At 45.5% G+C, this 17,569-nt stretch overlaps 1 protein-coding gene across 5 annotated transcripts in view; it reads right to left on the reverse strand.

The window, feature by feature from the left end:
• Window positions 1–17,569, reverse strand: part of col4a4 (collagen, type IV, alpha 4) — a 69,660-nt gene that overhangs the window by 2,773 nt on the left and 49,318 nt on the right. For all 5 annotated transcript variants that reach the window (XM_029255914.1, XM_029255912.1, XM_029255911.1 and 2 more), the window contains exons 37-43: window positions 15,216–15,323; window positions 14,018–14,089; window positions 11,622–11,750; window positions 4,271–4,378; window positions 3,440–3,595; window positions 3,116–3,223; window positions 818–955 (exon numbers count right to left, since the gene is read on the reverse strand). In XM_029255914.1, coding sequence (XP_029111747.1) covers window positions 818–955; window positions 3,116–3,223; window positions 3,440–3,595; window positions 4,271–4,378; window positions 11,622–11,750; window positions 14,018–14,089; window positions 15,216–15,323 — 819 coding nt within the window. The remainder of the gene's footprint in view (window positions 1–817; window positions 956–3,115; window positions 3,224–3,439; window positions 3,596–4,270; window positions 4,379–11,621; window positions 11,751–14,017; window positions 14,090–15,215; window positions 15,324–17,569) is intronic.

The raw sequence follows: 17,569 nt of genomic DNA on the forward strand, positions 1-17,569 counted from the left end.
AAGCAGGACTCGACCCCCAGAACCACCACAGAGCAGGACCCGGTCCAACCCACTGTGCCACCATGCCCCCGAGCAGCACAGAACAATCAAACTTAAATCTTGCCTGTAACTATGACAACCATTTGAACAAATGTAATAGTAATTGGAAACGTGAATCTGGACACATTCATTTCACTTAAAATATTTTCATTGTGAAGAGGGGGTGTGGTGGCACAGTGGGTTGGACCAGGTCCTGCTCTCCAGGGGGTCTGGGGTTCGAGTCCCGCTTGGGGTGCCTTGCGACGGACTGGCGTCCCGTCCTGGGTGTGTCCCCCTCCAGCCTTATGCCCTATGTTGCCGGGTAGGCTCCAGTTCCCCGTGACCCCATATGGGACAAGCAGTTCAGAAAATGTGTGTATTTTCATTGTTTTTACAAATTATTTTCAACAATAATTATGCATCATTTCACACTTTAACAAGGTGTTAAGTTGGGATGGTGTTAAAAAAAAACTTAGTGAAAACTAAATGCATTTGATTAAAGAAATTTTAAATTCAGACCCATTATAGTAATGAGATTCTTATTGAAATATGTGAAAATATATACTTTCAAATTATTTTTTCTCTCTAAAAATATGAATGGTCCTAATATAATTTATTTGTTTTCAAAATGGTGTTGAAAACTGGTAGCTTGTTTCAGCTTGTTTACCATTAACTGAAATCACTAGGGATTGTTTTTCATCAGTCCGTGAGGCTGACCCTTTTCTATTTGCGTTCATTATAAAGTGAAGAATTTTGTCATTCTTGAGGGAGATGACACAACTAAGCTGAGTAGCCTCACCTTTTGACCCTTGTCTTCCCAACAATCCAATAGTGCCATAAGAACCTCGGGACCCTGGTACGCCAGCAAGCCCTTGGCCCCCTGGAGGGATAGGGGGTATTTCTGAAAGCATGCAATTCTCACAAACTCCTTTCAAACCTGCAAAGAAAAAACAGATTTTCATCCACTGCTTGCATTGCATATCCCCAGTTCACAGCTTTTGAAAAATAATCCTCTTTCTTGAAATTTCTTGTCTGAATGATCTGAAACCAAAAAAAAAAAAAGAAGCAACCCATCTGAAGTTTCCCAAAAGTCCCTGACCTTTCCCCATTTCTTCTGTATTACCTTCAAGCAAGGCTTTTACTGTATAAATGTGTAAATTACTGTATAAATTTCAAGTAGAATCATGTGCAAATACTAGCATTTTAAGTTGGTGTTTGTACACTGGACAAAGCTAAAAAAGAAAAAAAAAAAAAGGAAGAAATGGATGACAACCACCCAGCACTGGAAAACGTGTTATTGCTAATAAACAGATTATTGCTAATGCTTGTTCTTAGTGTGTGAGCGATTGTCTTGCAATGGACTGGCATCCCATCCATCTACCCTACCCTGTGTCTTTTGCTCCTGGGATAGGCTGTAGACCACCATGACCCAGCATTGGGCAAGCAGTTACCAAAATGAATGAAGATTATACTTATCATTACAACTCTTTCTCTCACCATGCTAAACACATGTCAGCAATTCCAAATATACACTTAATTTATTACTGTTATAACCACTATTCAGGGGGCGCCTTTGCCAAAGGGAACTTACAAAATTATTTACAATTATTTACCCATTTTATGGAAATGAGCAATTAACAATAAACACTCACTCATGCAGTCACACAATAACCAGTTTAAATTTGCAAATTAACTTGAAACCCATGTCTTTGGACTTTGGGAAGAAACTGAACCATTCAAAAGCAACTCATTCCAACATGAGAACAATATGCAAACTCCACAGACAGAGCCAGATTCGAACCAACGGCAAATGCTTCCTGGTGTGACACTGCAGAGTCCAAATGATTAATTCTTTGTTCAGCCAACACCTTTGTCCAAGGCAAACACAATGCCAGTTGTGTATATTAAGGCACATAATATTGTTAACCTATTTAATGCACACAATAACTAGGGACTAAGTATTTATACCAGGTTTAGTGGTACACGCTGCTGCTAAGTCCTGATGCGCAAATGTCTATATACTGGGTGTCCTTTACTCCTGAATTTCATTCTCTTCATTGATTACAATTTTTTATAGTGATTTTAAGTTTAAGTGATTTTAAAAATAGTTCTAACAACTGATAAGGGACACAGGGCACTAGTTTTATCTTGCCACAGTGAGCTCATAACAAAATGCACACCAAATTGTGCTCTTTTCTCTTAAGATGACGGCCTTCTCACGGTTCCCAAAATCTGCTTTTCAAAATCAACCCCCAAAAGCTATATGTGGCACCCTGAGGTTCTGCAATGATATACCTAATGGTGTTTTCAACCCAGGCTTAAGATTTATTACTTAAAATTCATTTCACAGGTACACTAGTGAGCAACTGTGTATTTCCCTCCCTTTCGTATTACCTGCTGGAACATCCTTGCTTTCATCTTTAATAATTACACTCCTTGTTTCCTTTCCTTCCTCATCTGCCTGAGGCACCAAAGTACTTTGCTGGAGCCATAACCTGAGTCATCAGGGATGTCGCAGGGAGCAACTAACCACCGATGCCTACCAGATTGAGGTACCCAAGACCACGAGGCTTCTGTCTGTACCAACTATTTCTGCATTGGCCAAACAAACTGAACTTCATAACAACTAGAGCACCCATGGTGTTACACTAATGGCCAGATGGGCAGGGTAGCCACTGGTTTATTTTCCTTGGCCTGGGAGTTTTTTTTGCTTTTCTTTCCTCAGTTCTCACCATTTCCACATTACAGAAGAGTACATTTTGGTGAGGGCTAGCCTTTCCTTGGCCGTCCTTCCTTTCTGATGGACTAGTGTTTGTTTCCTTTTCTCTCATCGTTAATTTCAAGAACAGTATGGCCTGACTTGTTCAGAACTGACAGCTAGTTGAGAAGAGTACTACATAAAGAAAATAGTGAACTGAATTATACCACTTGAAGCAATAAGGAGCTAAAATTAAAAATGGTTATAGTAAAGCTCTTGCAAGGTCAAAAAGATTATTTTACAGTTTTCTGATTTTAGTATAATAATGCTAACGTTACTAGTAGTGTAGTCTGCCAGCAGAGAATCCGGGAGTTTATGCCAGCAGAGCCTGGTTCTCACCTGGATTTCCAGCCATTCCTTTGTTCCCTTTGGGTCCCTTGATGCCAGGTTCACCAGGAGGGCCTCTGTCTCCTGGGTGCCCCATTAACCCAAGAGAACCTTTTTCGCCTGCGGAACACAGTATGTTATATTGAAATGCTGTAGAAAAACACAACCATAGCCCCATTGCTAGTTCTTTACACATTTTGGCACTTGTTAATCACACTAACCCTCTTGCTGAGTCACATAATAACAAGTATCAAAAACAAGATATTGTCACAAACTAATGGCTTTGTAAGCCATCTCTCACGGAGCAAGCTGGTCTGTTGGACTAGTGTTTATTACCTTTTTGACCAGGTGGACCAAAAGCCCCTGGGCTGCCGGGGAAGCCCTCAAGGCCCCTCAGACCCTGGCTGCCTGGACATCCTGGTTTGCCACCCTCCCCTGGATCCCCATTAACGGGCAAAACTTGACCAGGGAACCCTACTTGACCAGGAGCGCCTGAAATAAACACATACACACCCACATACACACACACAGATTTCTGTCTCACACGAAAACAATTTTTCTTTGCATTGTGCAATCAAAATTTAAACGTACAACTTATGTTTGCTACTGTTTTACATTTTCATAATTTTTCTTAAAAAAAAATCATGTTAAACTTGGGTGGGGTGGTGCAGTGGGCTTGGCCGGGTCCTGCTCTCTGGTGGGTCTCGGGCTCGAGTCCCGCTTGGGGTGCCTTGTGACGGACTGGCGTCCAGCTCTGGGTGTGTCCCTTCTCCACCCAGCCCCGCGCCCTGCGCTTGCCACGACCCCGCTTGGGACAAGCAGCCTCAGTCAGAGTGTGTGTGTGTGTGTGTGTGTGTGTGTGTGTTAAACTTCTGCAATCAAAGTGCTCAAGTAAGAAGGCATACAGCCGAAAAAGTGAATAATGAATCTGTTACACTGGTTTTTAGATTGATAGACTTCATATGAATGCTTGTGCAGGAAAACTATGTTCTAAAAGTACATTATAACTTTTACAGTAATTACAACAAACAGCTCTAGGTAACTCAGACCTTGTCACTGACATTCCTTCATGCTTTCAAATTGTCAAATGAGTTTGATCTTTTTGAGCAATATGGATTGTAAATTCCTGTTTGTCTACCTAACATACAGTCCGATGCAGTAACTCACCCTGTAGTCCGTCTAGTCCAGGCAAGCCAGGTTCTCCAGGAGTACCTTTTCTTTGATTTTTGCAATCCACCCCTGGTGGTCCAGGAGGCCCATGTTGTCCTGGTGGTCCTGTATAGATTGTTAGGTAGTATGGTTGAGCTCACCTCCAAAGCAACCTCTTTTCATAGATCTCGTTTCCTTTCGCAGCAAATAGGCAAACTGGAAATTGTGCCAAATCCATTGTTTCTGCAATCAATGACAGAGCATGGTGGCGCCTCCATGCTTAAGTTAATATCACACCAAACAAATCTTCAGGGTTATGAGTTTGTTAAGACTGCCCCAAAAATCAACTGCAGTATACTGTGCAGCGTGAAACAACGAATGGCTTACAAGAAGAGTGTTTAAACTCTGTTCCACGGGCAGCTTTGGGGCTCTCTGATCACTGCCTGGTTCATCTTATACTGACCTACAGGCAGAAACTGAAATCAGCTAAACCTGTAATAAGGACTGTTAAAAGATGGACTGGGGAAGCAGAGCAGGACTTAAAAGCCTGCTTTGAATGCACCAATTGGAGTGTTTTTGAGGCTGCTGCTACCAATCTGGATGAGCTCACAGACTCTGTAACATCATATATCAGTTTCTGTGAGGATATGTGCATCCCTACCAGGACTTGTTTAACATACCATCCATCCATCCATCTTCCTCCGCTTTATCCGGGGCCGGGTCGCGGGGGCAGCAGTCCGAGCAGAGTACTCCAGACTTCCCTCTCCCCGCACACCTCCTCCAGTTCCTCTGGGGGAACCCCAAGGCGTTCCCAGGCCAGCCGGGAGACATAGTCTCTCCAACGTGTCCTGGGTCTGCCCCGAGGCCTCCTCCCAGTGGGACAAGCCCGGAACACCTCCCCAGGGAGGCGTCCAGGAGGCATCCGGAACAGATGCCCGAGCCACCTCAACTGGCTCCTCTCGATGCGGAGGAGCAGCGGCTCTACTCCGAGCTCCTCCCGGGTGACTGAGCTCCTCACCCTATCCCTAAGGGTGCGCCCAGCCACTCTGCGGAGGAAACTCATTTCTGCCGCTTGTATCCGCGATCTCATTCTTTCGGTCATGATCCAGAGTTCATGACCATAGGTGAGGGTAGGAACGTAGATCGACCAGTAAATTGAGAGCTTCGCCTTACGACTCAGCTCCCTCTTCACCACAACAGACCGGTACAATGACCGCATTACTGCGGACGCCGCACCGATCCGTCTGTCGACCTGCCGCTCCATTTTTCCCTCACTCGTGAACAAGACCCCGAGATACTTAAACTCCTCCACTTGAGGGAGCAACTCCCCCCTAACCCGGAGGGAGCAATCCACCTTTTTCCGACTGAGAACCATGGCCTCGGATTTGGAGGTACTGATTCTCATCCCCGCCGCTTCGCACTCGGCTGCAAACCTCCCCAGTGCACGCTGCAAGTCTTGACTTGATGAAGCCAACAGGACCACATCGTCCGCAAAAAGCAGAGACGAGATCTCGCGGCCACCAAAGCAGACACCCTCCGTTCCCTGACTGCGCCTAGAAATTCTGTCCATAAAGATAATGAACAGAATCGGTGACAAAGGGCAGCCCTGGCGGAGTCCAACATGCACCGGGAAAAGGTCTGACTTACTGCCGGCAATGCGAACCAAGCTCCTACTCCGGTCATACAGGGAACGAACAGCCCGTAGCAACGAGCCCCGAACCCCATAATCCCGAAGTACCCCCCACAGGATGCCACGAGGGACACGGTCGAATGCCTTCTCCAGGTCCACAAAACACATATGGACTGGTTGGGCAAACTCCCACGAACCCTCCAGCACCCTAGTGAGGGTATAGAGCTGGTCCAGTGTTCCACGGCCAGGGCGAAAACCGCATTGCTCCTCCTGGATCCGAGGTTCGACTATCGGTCGGATTCTCCTTTCCAGTACCCTGGCATAGACTTTCCCAGGGAGGCTAAGGAGTGTGATCCCCCTGTAGTTGGAACACAATCTCCGGTCCCCCTTCTTAAAAAGAGGGACCACCACCCCGGTCTGCCAGTCCAGAGGCACCGTTCCCGAACTCCACGCGATGCTGCAGAGGCGTGTCAGCCAAGACAGCCCCACAACATCCAGAGACTTGAGAAACTCGGGGCGGATCTCATCCACCCCCGGAGCCTTGCCACCGAGGAGTTTTTTGACTACCTCAGCAACTTCAGCCAGGGTAATGGACGAGTCCCCCTCCGAGTCCCCAGCCTCAGCTTCCTCTACGGAAGGCGTGTCGGAGGGATTGAGGAGATCCTCAAAGTACTCCTTCCACCGCCCGAGAACATCCTCAGCTGAGGTCAGCAGCGCACCACTTTCACTGTAAACAGTGTTCGTGGAACACCGCTTCCCCCCTCTGAGTCGCCGGACGGTTTGCCAGAATCTCTTTGAGGCCGACCGAAAGTCTTCCTCCATGGCCTCACCGAACTCCTCCCAAGCCCGAGTTTTTGCCGCGGCGACTGCCAGAGCCGCGCTCCGTTTGGCCCGTCGGTACCTGTCAGCTGCTTCAGGAGTCCCATGAGCCAGCCAGGCCCGATAGAACTCCTTCTTCAGCTTGACGGCATCCCTTACTTCCGGTGTCCACCACCATGTTCGGGGATTGCCGCCGCGACAGGCACCGGAGACCTTATGGCCGCAGCTCCGAACCGCCGCACCGACAATGGAGGCGCGGAACATAGTCCATTCGGACTCTATGTCCCCCACCTCCCTCGGGACCTGGTTGAAGCTCTGTCGGAGGTGGGAGTTGAAGACCTCTCTGACAGGGGCCTCCGCCAAACGTTCCCAACAGACCCTCACTATGCGTTTGGGCCTGCCAGGTCTATCCAGCTTTTTCCCCCGCCATCGAATCCAACTCACCACCAGGTGGTGATCAGTTGACAGCTCAGCCCCTCTCTTCACCCGAGTGTCCAAGACATATGGCCGAAGGTCAGAAGAAACGACTACAAAGTCGATCATCGACCTCCGACCTAGGGTGTCCTGGTGCCAAGTGCACTGGTGGACACCCTTATGCATGAACATGGTGTTCGTTATGGATAAACCGCGACTAGCACAGAAATCCAATAACAACTCACCACTCGGGTTCAGATCAGGGAGGCCGTTCCTCCCAATCACGCCCCTCCAGGTATCACTGTCGCTGCCCACGTGGGCGTTGAAGTCCCCCAGTAGAACGACAGAGTCCCCAGTGGGAGCGCTTTCCAGCACGCCCCCCAAGGACTCTAAAAAGGCCGGGTACTCTACACTGCCGCTAGGCGCATAAGCACAAACGACAGTGAGAGACCGTTCCCTGACCCGAAGGCGTAGGGAGATGACCCTCTCATTCACCGGGGTAGACTCCAACACATGGCGGCTGAACTGGGGGGCTATTAATAAGCCCACACCTGCCCGCCGCCTCTCACCTTGGGCAACGCCAGAATAGTGGAGAGTCCACCCTCGATCGAGTAGAGTGGTTCCAGAACCCAAGCTGTGAGTGGAAGTGAGCCCGACTATATCTAGACGGTATCTCTCAACTTCCCGCACCAGCTCAGGCTCCTTCCCCGCCAGTGAGGTGACATTCCAAGTCCCAAAAACCAGAGTTGGCGCCCGAGGTTTGGGTCGGCCGGGCACTCGGCCCCGACCACCGCCCAACTCACAATGCACCGGCCCCTTACGGTTTCTCCGGCAGGTGGTGAGCCCACCGAAGAGCGGCTCCACGTTATGGCTTCGGGCTGAGCCCGGCCAGGCCCCGTGGGCATAGACCTGGCCACCAGGCGCTCGCATGCGAGCCCCCCCCCCAGGCCTGGCTCCAGGGTGGGGCCCCGGTGACCCCATACCGGGCGGGGTAAACGGACGCCTTGCTTTTTCCTTCATAAGGGGTTTTTGAACCGCGCTTTGTCTCGTCTGTCATCCAGGACCTGTCTGCCATGGGAGACCCTACCAGGGGCATGTAGCCCCAGACAACATAGCTCCTGGACTCATTCAGGCACTCAAACCCCTCCACCACGATAAGGTGGCGGTTCACGGAGGAGTTGTTTAACATACAACAATGACAAACCGTGGTTCACTGCAAAACTCAGACAGCTTCGTCAGGCCAAAGAAGACGCCTACAAGAACGGGGACAGAGTCTTGTATAAACAGGCCAAAAACACACTGGCAAAGGAGATCAGAGTGGCTAAGAGAAACTCTGAAAAGCTGAAGATACAGTTTTCAGCCAACGATCCTACATCAGTGTGGAAAGGCCTGAAAGACATCACAAACTACAAGACACCATCCCCCAGCACCGTGTCAACTCAACAACTGGCCAACGATTTGAATGAGTTTTATTGCAGGTTTGATAAACCCTGTCTCACACCCCACACCCATTCAGACCCTCTCTCCACGAATCAATTAACACCTCCAGTAACCCTCACCGTCCCCCCTCCTGCACCTTTAATCTGTGAAGAGGAGGTGCGTCAGGTCTTCATCAAACAGAAGACAAGGAAAGCACCAGGCCCAGACGGCGTCTCACCGGCCTGCCTAAAAACCTGTGCTGACCAGCTGGCCCCTATCTTCACAAAGATCTTCAACAGATCACTGGAGATGTGCGAAGTTCCTTCCTGCTTCAAATGCTCCACCATCATCCCCATCCCAAAGAAACCCAAAATCACAGGACTTAATGACTACAGACCTGTCGCCTTAACGTCTGTGGTCATGAAGTCACTTGAAAAACTGGTGTTGGACTACCTGAAGGACATCACTGGACCCTTGCTGGACCCCCTGCAGTTTGCTTATCGAGCAAACAGGTCTGTGGATGATGCAGTCAACATGGGACTGCACTACATCCTGCAACATCTGGACAAACCAGAGACTTATGCGAGGATCCTGTTCGTGGACTTCAGCTTGGACTTCAACACCATCATCCCATACCTCCTCCTGTCCAAATTAATCCAACTCTCTGTGCCCACCTCCATCTGTCGGTGGATCACCAACTTCCTGACAGACAGGCGGCAGCTAGTGAGGCTGGGAAAATTCTCATCCAAGACTCGCACGATCAGTACTGGCGCCCCCCAGGGATGTGTGCTCTCCCCACTGCTCTTCTTCCTGTACACCAACGACTGCACCGCTAAAAACCCCTCTGTCAAACTCCTAAAGTTTGCAGACGACACCACACTCATCGGCCTCATGCGGGATGGTGACGAGTCTGCTTACAGACAGGAGGTCCGAGAGCTGGCTGTCTGGTGCAGTCATAACAACCTGGAGCTGAACACGCTCAAAACAGTGGAGATGATCGTAGACTTCAGGAGAAACACCTCAGCATTATCCCCATTCACCATCATGAACAGCACTGTGGCAACAGTGGAGTCATTCAGGTTCCTGGGCACTACCATCTCACAGGACCTGAAGTGGGAGTTCCACATAGACTCCATTGTGAAGAAGGCCCAGCTGAGGAAGTTCAACCTGCCACAGGAGCTACTGCTGCAATTCTACTCCGCAGTCATTGAGTCTGTCCTCTGCACCTCTATAACTGTCTGGTTCGGCTCAGCTACGAAGTCAGACATCAGAAGACTACAGCAGATAGTTTGGACTGCTGGAATAATCATCGGCACATCCCCCCCCAGCTCTCCAAAAACTGTACTCGTCCAGAGTCAGTAAAAGGGCTAGCAAAATCATTGTAGACCCCTCACATCCAGGCCACTTCCTCTTCGAACCCTTGCCATCTGGCCGGCGCTACAGAGCGCTGAGCACCAGGACAGCCAGGCACAAGAAAAGTTTCTTTCCTCAGGCCATCTACCTCATGAACAGCTAAATCCCCCCCTAGAGAGTAAACCAGTGCAATACATAATGCTATTTATATTTATAACTTTTTATCACACCATATCTCTTCTCACACTCCCTTGCATTTATAACTAGTGACTATTTTTGTATATAATATTGGATACTATATATTTTTATATATTTTTTAACCCTTATTCACATACTCTATCTTCTCATCTATCTTGCCACTGTCATTCCGTCTGTGCTGTGGAAGTTCCTGTCACCAAGACAAATTCCTTGTATGTGTGAACATACTTGGCAATAAAGCTCGTTCTGATTCTGATTCTAAACATGCACTGATTGTGACAGAAGGGGGCACGGTGGCGCAGTGGGTTTGGCCTGTGCCTGCTCTCTGGCAGGTCAGGGGTTCAAGTCCTGATTGGGGTGTCTTGCGACGTACTGGCATCCTGGGTGCTTCCCCTCCCCCTCCTTGCACCTTGTGCTGGCGGGTTAAGCTCCACCTCGCCGTGACCCCGCTTGGGACAAGCGGTGGTAGACATTGTGTGTGAGTGTGATTGTGACAGTAAGCTTAGCCTGCACTGTGGTGGACCCATATTAGTGCACAGTTTCTCAGCAAATCACTGAAAATAATAGAAGTTACGATACTGCAGCTGAATCACAACATTTTTGGCTCTTAAAAAGTTTATTGCGTTTGTTTAATTTATTAAACTCTACTTATTGCACCTCTCTGTGCTTGCTGCTGTTCATCTTATGTCAGTTCAGCTTGTCAAGAAAGACACCGTAAAAATAGAAGAATTATGTTCCCAAGTGAAATCGCACACCTGTATAACGGCACACCCACATAATGCACCCACAAGTTTGCGGTACCTGTGTTCACCAGTTTACTGGTTCTTACGATAAAGGCAAACAACAAAAAACACAGTACAGCACTCTAGAGTAATTTCTTGATAACCTGGCATTTAAAATTGGGGTGGGGGTTCAGATGGGGGGACGCACAAGTAGCGTTCATGACGAACACTTATTAGAACAGTGGCACACGGGGAAATAATGCTCACAGTCCGAGGACTCCTTTTCCTCAAGGGCCTGTGCCTCAAGCCAGCCCTCCCAGCCTGCTTAGAGTTTCTCCCCTTTTTCATTGCCAAACACAGCCACCCTATTATTTTCTCTGTAAGTCCTCAAGTTGAACACACACACACACACACACACACTTTCTGAACCGCTTGTCCCATACGGGGTTGCGGGGAACTGGAGCCTACCCGGCAACTCAGGGCGTAAGGCTGGAGGGGGAGGGGACACACCCAGGACGGGACGCCAGTCCGTCGCAAGGCACCCCAAGCGGGACTCGAACCCCAGACCCACCGGAGAGTAGGACCCGGTCCAACCCACTGCGCCACCGCACCCCCCTCAAGTTGAACACTTACTTACATTTTTTCCATAATCCAATATGTACAATAAACAAATCACTTAGGTCGTTACTATATATATACACACACACACACACATGGTGTGTGTGTGTGTGTGTAATTCATGTTACATAATGGACAATATGGAAATCATGTTAATAAGTAATAAGCTTCTGTTTTTGTAATTTTTTCAACTTACCTAGAACCCCTTGTTGCCCTTTTTCACCTTTTCTACTGTTTGTGCTTGGTCCGCTTGATCCCGGGGGCCCTCTTGAGCCCTTCTGACCTGCGGGGCCGTACTGACCTGGGGGTCCTTTCATTCCCAGACCTGAAGACCATGGACATCCACTTCATTAAATGATTCTGGGAACTGGCCAACTGGAATTTGCAGGCTCTTAATCATTTACAGGAACAGTCATAAATATACACAGTTACACAGTTACAATAATGTGAAAAAATAAGAATTGTTGACACTTTCAATCCTATGGTTTTACATATTACGGCTTAATTTTCTCATCACTTAGTGCTAACAGTAGATAAATCTGATCTCATGTGACAAATATCCAGAGGTGGGTACAGTAGTCAAACACATTATTCAAGTAAAAGTTATTTAAAAATAATCATTATAAGTAGGAGAAAAGTAGTTCACCTGAATAAAAGTGAAAAGGCATAAGGTGAAAAATACTTTAATTCAAAAGAAGGTTTTTATGTTTTAACCAACTAGCATTTCAGTTTTAGCTACTGGAAAATATATATCTTTTCAAGTAAAATCACAAAGAACTTGTTGCCTTATTAGTGAATAGTTAGCAAACTAGTTACACAACAGGAGAGATGAAGAACTTACTGTAACGTTTTTAGTAATGGATGTGGAGTTACTTATTCATTTAGTGGACACTTTTCCCAAACTCAATTTACAAAGTTAACCTACTGCTTACGGTTATTTACACATTTACACAGCATGGCAATTTTTTCTGAAGCAATTTGGAGAAAGTGTTAATGCTGCATGTTAAGGACAAAAGATATCGTTCTAATTTTATGCCTAAACATACAGTGTGGGCTCACATTAACGATCTGATACAATGCAAATCTTACAACTTTTTTCTTCTGTTTTAAGTACTTTTACTGTGGAACATTCCGTTTAATTTGTGGAAAAATACCAAAAGAAGCTTTTCCAATCAACACCAGGCTCATTATATACATACATTCAGTACAAAGAAAGTCAAATGCAGGATTTTGTTACATATTCTGGTCAGACTAAGGCTGGTTTATTACTATTGGTCCTCTTCTCACATGTGAAGTGCGTACTGAAATTATTATTAATATGTAATAAAATTATTATTATTATGTAATTATGTATATATATATATATATATATATATAGCACAGGACAGCAGATCTAGACTTTGCACTGAATTACTGAAGGATATCCAGTAAATGTACATGCATGGCTCTCGTGAAGACATTTTTCAAATGTTTTTGCACACACACACACACACACACACACACACACACACACACACACACACACACCTCAGTCTCCTGCCCGCTCAATATGACACAGACCACGTTGCTGTTAAGAGTGTCTCATGTGTTACTGCATTTGGCTTTAACTTTCTGTTTTTACCCTTGTAACCATGGCACCAAATCATAAGTGTGATGCAAGTGATGGTGATGCATCAAAAAAAGGAAAACGATCACGACTGAAACTAAAGTGGAAATAATAAAGCCAAAGGTGAAACACCAACGAACACTGGAAAAGTGAACATTAATGTTTCTTTAATGTTTTTTATACTTACACACACACTCCCTCTCCTCCTCCTCTCTCTCTATTATAAATACTGTACTTTCTTTTATCATTATTATTACCATTATTATCATTACATTATATTATTATTACTTTATTGTTATAGAAAAGATATTTTAGTGTATCCAAAAGTGTTTCTTACATGTTTTTCATGCATAGAAAGGTACACGATAAACTACATACTAAGACAAACATTTGACTAACTGACGTTAGACATGAACCGTACCTAACTTTCTGACTTATGTACAAATCTGACTTAAAGACAGACTTAGGAATGGAACTCGTTTGTAAGCAGGGGACTGCCTGGATAGTCATTCAGTACGCAAACAAATTAAATGGCTGAGAATTAAAGTCTTGCCTATCCAGCAAAATGGCACACTTAACATGAGGTGAAAAAAGCCTACTATGCAGTTTCTTTGAAGGCTAACAGAATTTAAGACAATACATATTTGGTCCTATCTGGTTTTTAATAATCACTAGGTCCATGGCAATAGAAACATTCCTATGGCAAGGACATTTTTTTTTTTTTTTTACAGCTTAGGGGCTTAAAGCCAGTCTTGAGTTTATTGCTCTAGAGTAGACTAAACGTAGGATTAATTACAGAGTTTAGCCATGTAGCAGATGAATTTCATCTGTAGCAATGACAGTTTCATCAATGGACACAGCTATGTGCTGAACAATTATAGTTAAAGGCCTTGTTGAGCCAACATCCTCCAGTGTACAGTTCCACATTCTTAATCAAAACGCTACCTGTGATGCAACATGGCTAAAACTGCAGTCATCTCACTTACCCCTTGCTCCCTTATCACCCTTGTCTCCCTTCAGACCATTCAGCCCGTGCAAACCCAAGGGCCCAGGTGGACCTGAAAGACATGTAGAAGTGATTTTTTTTTCTTCCATTTTTATTACTGTATGTCTACTCTTAGATATCAGGGGTTGCCTGGCACAGAGTTTGGTAACTTCATAGCTGCAGTGCGGGGTTTGGATCTGCTCTTTTGCTTTGCGGTGGTGTCAGTATGTTCTTCGCTGCTTGTATAGTGCCTAGGGGAACTGCTGTTTTCAATAGCTTTTACTCCATCTTTGAGTTTATGAGAAATCTGGAGTGTACTCATGCCTTACCAGGCTATGCCCCGACTCTACTCAGATACTGATACAGAATGCTGCTGCACAAGTTGTGTCTGACTTGTCGAGGCGTCCCCATGTATCTCCCCTACTTCTTTCTCTGGAATAGCTTCCTATAGCTGCCTGGATCAAATTTAAGATGCTGGTCATGGCCTACAAATGCATCAGTAGAACTGCTCCCAGTTATCTACAGGACTTGATCATCCGCTACACTCCAACCAAACTGCTATGCTCTTCTACATCTGCCCGCTTGGTGGTCCTGCGCACGAAAATCTCATGGAGGTTTTTAGTTCTGGCTCCGTTGTGGTGGAACGACCTTCCCCTCTCACTCAGAACTGCTGAATCTCTGTCCACACTTAAAAAGTGTCTTAAAATACACCTCTTCCAGACTCACTTCAACCATGATCTCTTAAGTTCATGTAAGGTGTAAGTAAATGTTCATGCTCTATAACTTTGAGATCATGCCTGGATAAACCTTTATGAAGCTATTCCTGTAATGTAATATAACATAAATGTTTATATATATATCTCCAAAAAAAAATGACTAGGATAGATATTTGGATTTTTTTTTCTGCAGCTACTCGTGTGAAGAACATTGGTTTATATGGTGGAAAGAAACAAACTAACTGTGCTTAAGAATCATACATCTGCATCCGTGTCTCTCTGCTAATTTAATGTGCACAATGTATTTTCTGTGAGATGTGCGCCGCTTTACAGAAAAACATCTGCTAAATTAATAAATGTAAATGTACTCCATGTATGGTGTAGTATATACTATAATTTTCTTGTGTATATGAGAAAGTGTTTGTGTCAGTGTGACGGCGAAGGTTTATGTTGGATCTAATCAAAATATGGGTTCCCCTGTACCTGGGAGTCCTCTAGGTCCAGGGCTTCCATTAGGGCCACACTGTCCAGGTGTTCCCAGAGGTCCCTCTGGCCCTTCCTTTCCTAATGGACCTAGAGATCCCATGGAACCTTCCAGCAAAAAGCACAGATCATTAGTTCTTAACAAATCTGGTTTACCATATCTGCAGAGACTGAGATACTTGTTAAAGGAGGGGGGGGGGGGGGGGGACATTGATCAATTGCTTGTGGAGAGTTACTAAGATACTGTACTGCAATATACTTTTTAATGTATACTAAATTCAAAAAATATGTAATACATACAGTAAAAAAGAAGTAAACAAGTACAATATGGGGAGGGTGCGGTGGCGCAGTGGGTTGGACTGGGTCCTGCTCTCCGGTGGGTCTGGGGCTTGAGTCCCGCTTGGGGTGCCTTGCGATGGACTGGCGTTCCATCCTGGGTGTGTCCCCTGCCCCTCTAGCCTTACGCCCTGTGTTGCCGGGTTAGGCCCCAGTTCCCCGTGACCCCATATGGTACAAGCAGTTCGGACAATGTGTGTGTGTGTGTAAAGTGTAATATATATTTTTACATTACTGCCACATACAGAAATAATTAACAGTAGCATATATTTCTAGCAAATGAATACTATAGTGTAGGGGTCTCAAACTCAAAATCTCCAAAGGCTGAATGTAACACTCATGCTCAGCATAGGGGCCAACACAGTCCTTCTACTCATTAATAATGCAACAGGGAAACCAAATTTTATTAAAGAACGATTTTAAACCCTTCTCTTTCACATAATGATATTTGTGCATTATATAGTATCATTCTGAGCTATACATACAGTCATGTGAAAAATTAATTTCACCCCATGGAAAATGTTGCCTTTTTCAACATATTTGGATATGCAGACATCTGATCTTCATTTAAACGGCTGCTGTAGATAAAGGCAACACAAGGAAAATTTGATTTTTCAATCATTTATTCAACAGAAAATTTAACTGATGTAATATTCCTCTTTGGAAAACTAAGTACAGCCTTATGTTGATATACCCAGCTCTTCCTCACCTTTCCACCTGGAGCGTCAGACATTTCTGCACGCACTGCTGCCTGCCTGTCAGACATCTCTGCATGGATGTCTGATCATCACCTCCAACTCAACCTTTCCAAAACAGAGATTCTTCACCTCCCAGCTGGTCTGTCCTCCTGTCACGATCTGTCGATCAAACTGGACAACTCACTCATTTCGCCTAGCTCCTTTTCTAAGAGTCTGGGAGTGACGACTGACTCAATTCTATCTTTCTCTCAGCACATCGAAGTCACAACCCAGTCCTGCAGATACATCCTGCATAATATTCATAGGATCCGTCCCTACCTCACAATTGACTCTGCCCAACTACTAGCCGAGGCCATGGTGACTTCCCGTCTGGACTACTGCAACTCTCTCCTGTGTAGCCCTCCCACTACTGCCATCAATCCTCTGCAGCTGATACAGAACGCTGCTGCACAAGATGTGTTTGACTTATCGAGGCGTTCCCACATATCTCCCTTACTTCTTTCTCTGGACTGGCTTCCTATAGCTGCCTGGATCAAATTTAAGAAGCTGGTTATGCCCTACAAATGCATCAGTAGAACTGCTCCTAGTTACCTACAGAACTTGATCATCCGCTACACCCCAACCAGACTGCTCTAAGCAGACGCTATTCCACATCTATTCGCTTGGTGGTCCCGCGCATGAAAGGTAAAGCACGGAGGTCCTCGGTTCTGGCTCTGTTGTGGTGGAATGACCTTCCCCTCTCACTCAGAACTGCAGAAACTCTGTCTATATTCAAGAAGAGTCTGAAAACTCACCTTTTCCAGACCCACCTTGCCCATGATCTCTCCAGCTCATGTATGGTGTAAATGTTCATGCACCATAACTTCATGATCATTCCCAGAATAAGCCTTTACACAGCCGCTACTCCGGCATTGTTTGTGAATATTTGTTTGTGTGCCTTATTATTAAAAAAAAAAAAAAAAAAAATTGTAGGAAAGTTATCAGGATTCAACTATCTTGCGTTTTATGGAACTGATCAAGCGATAAACATCGGCCCATCAAGTATAAAGTAACAAACTAGGTTTACTTAAGAATCACATCTGCAACCATGTCTCTTTCTTTTACTGTAATGCACAAATAGTATTTTCTATGAGATGTATGTCGTTTTGGAGAAAAGCGTCTGCTAAATGAATAAATGTAATTGTAAATGTAAATGTACCCCTGGTCTCAGAACCTGGTATTGCCCCTTAAGCAGAAATAACTTCTTGTAGTTTTATATAACTGTCTACCAGTCTGACATCACCATGGAGAAATTTTTGACCACTCCTCAATCCAGAATTC

Source organism: Scleropages formosus, chromosome 10, assembly GCF_900964775.1.
Source record: "Scleropages formosus chromosome 10, fSclFor1.1, whole genome shotgun sequence".
Taxonomy (NCBI): Eukaryota; Metazoa; Chordata; class Actinopteri; order Osteoglossiformes; family Osteoglossidae; genus Scleropages; species Scleropages formosus.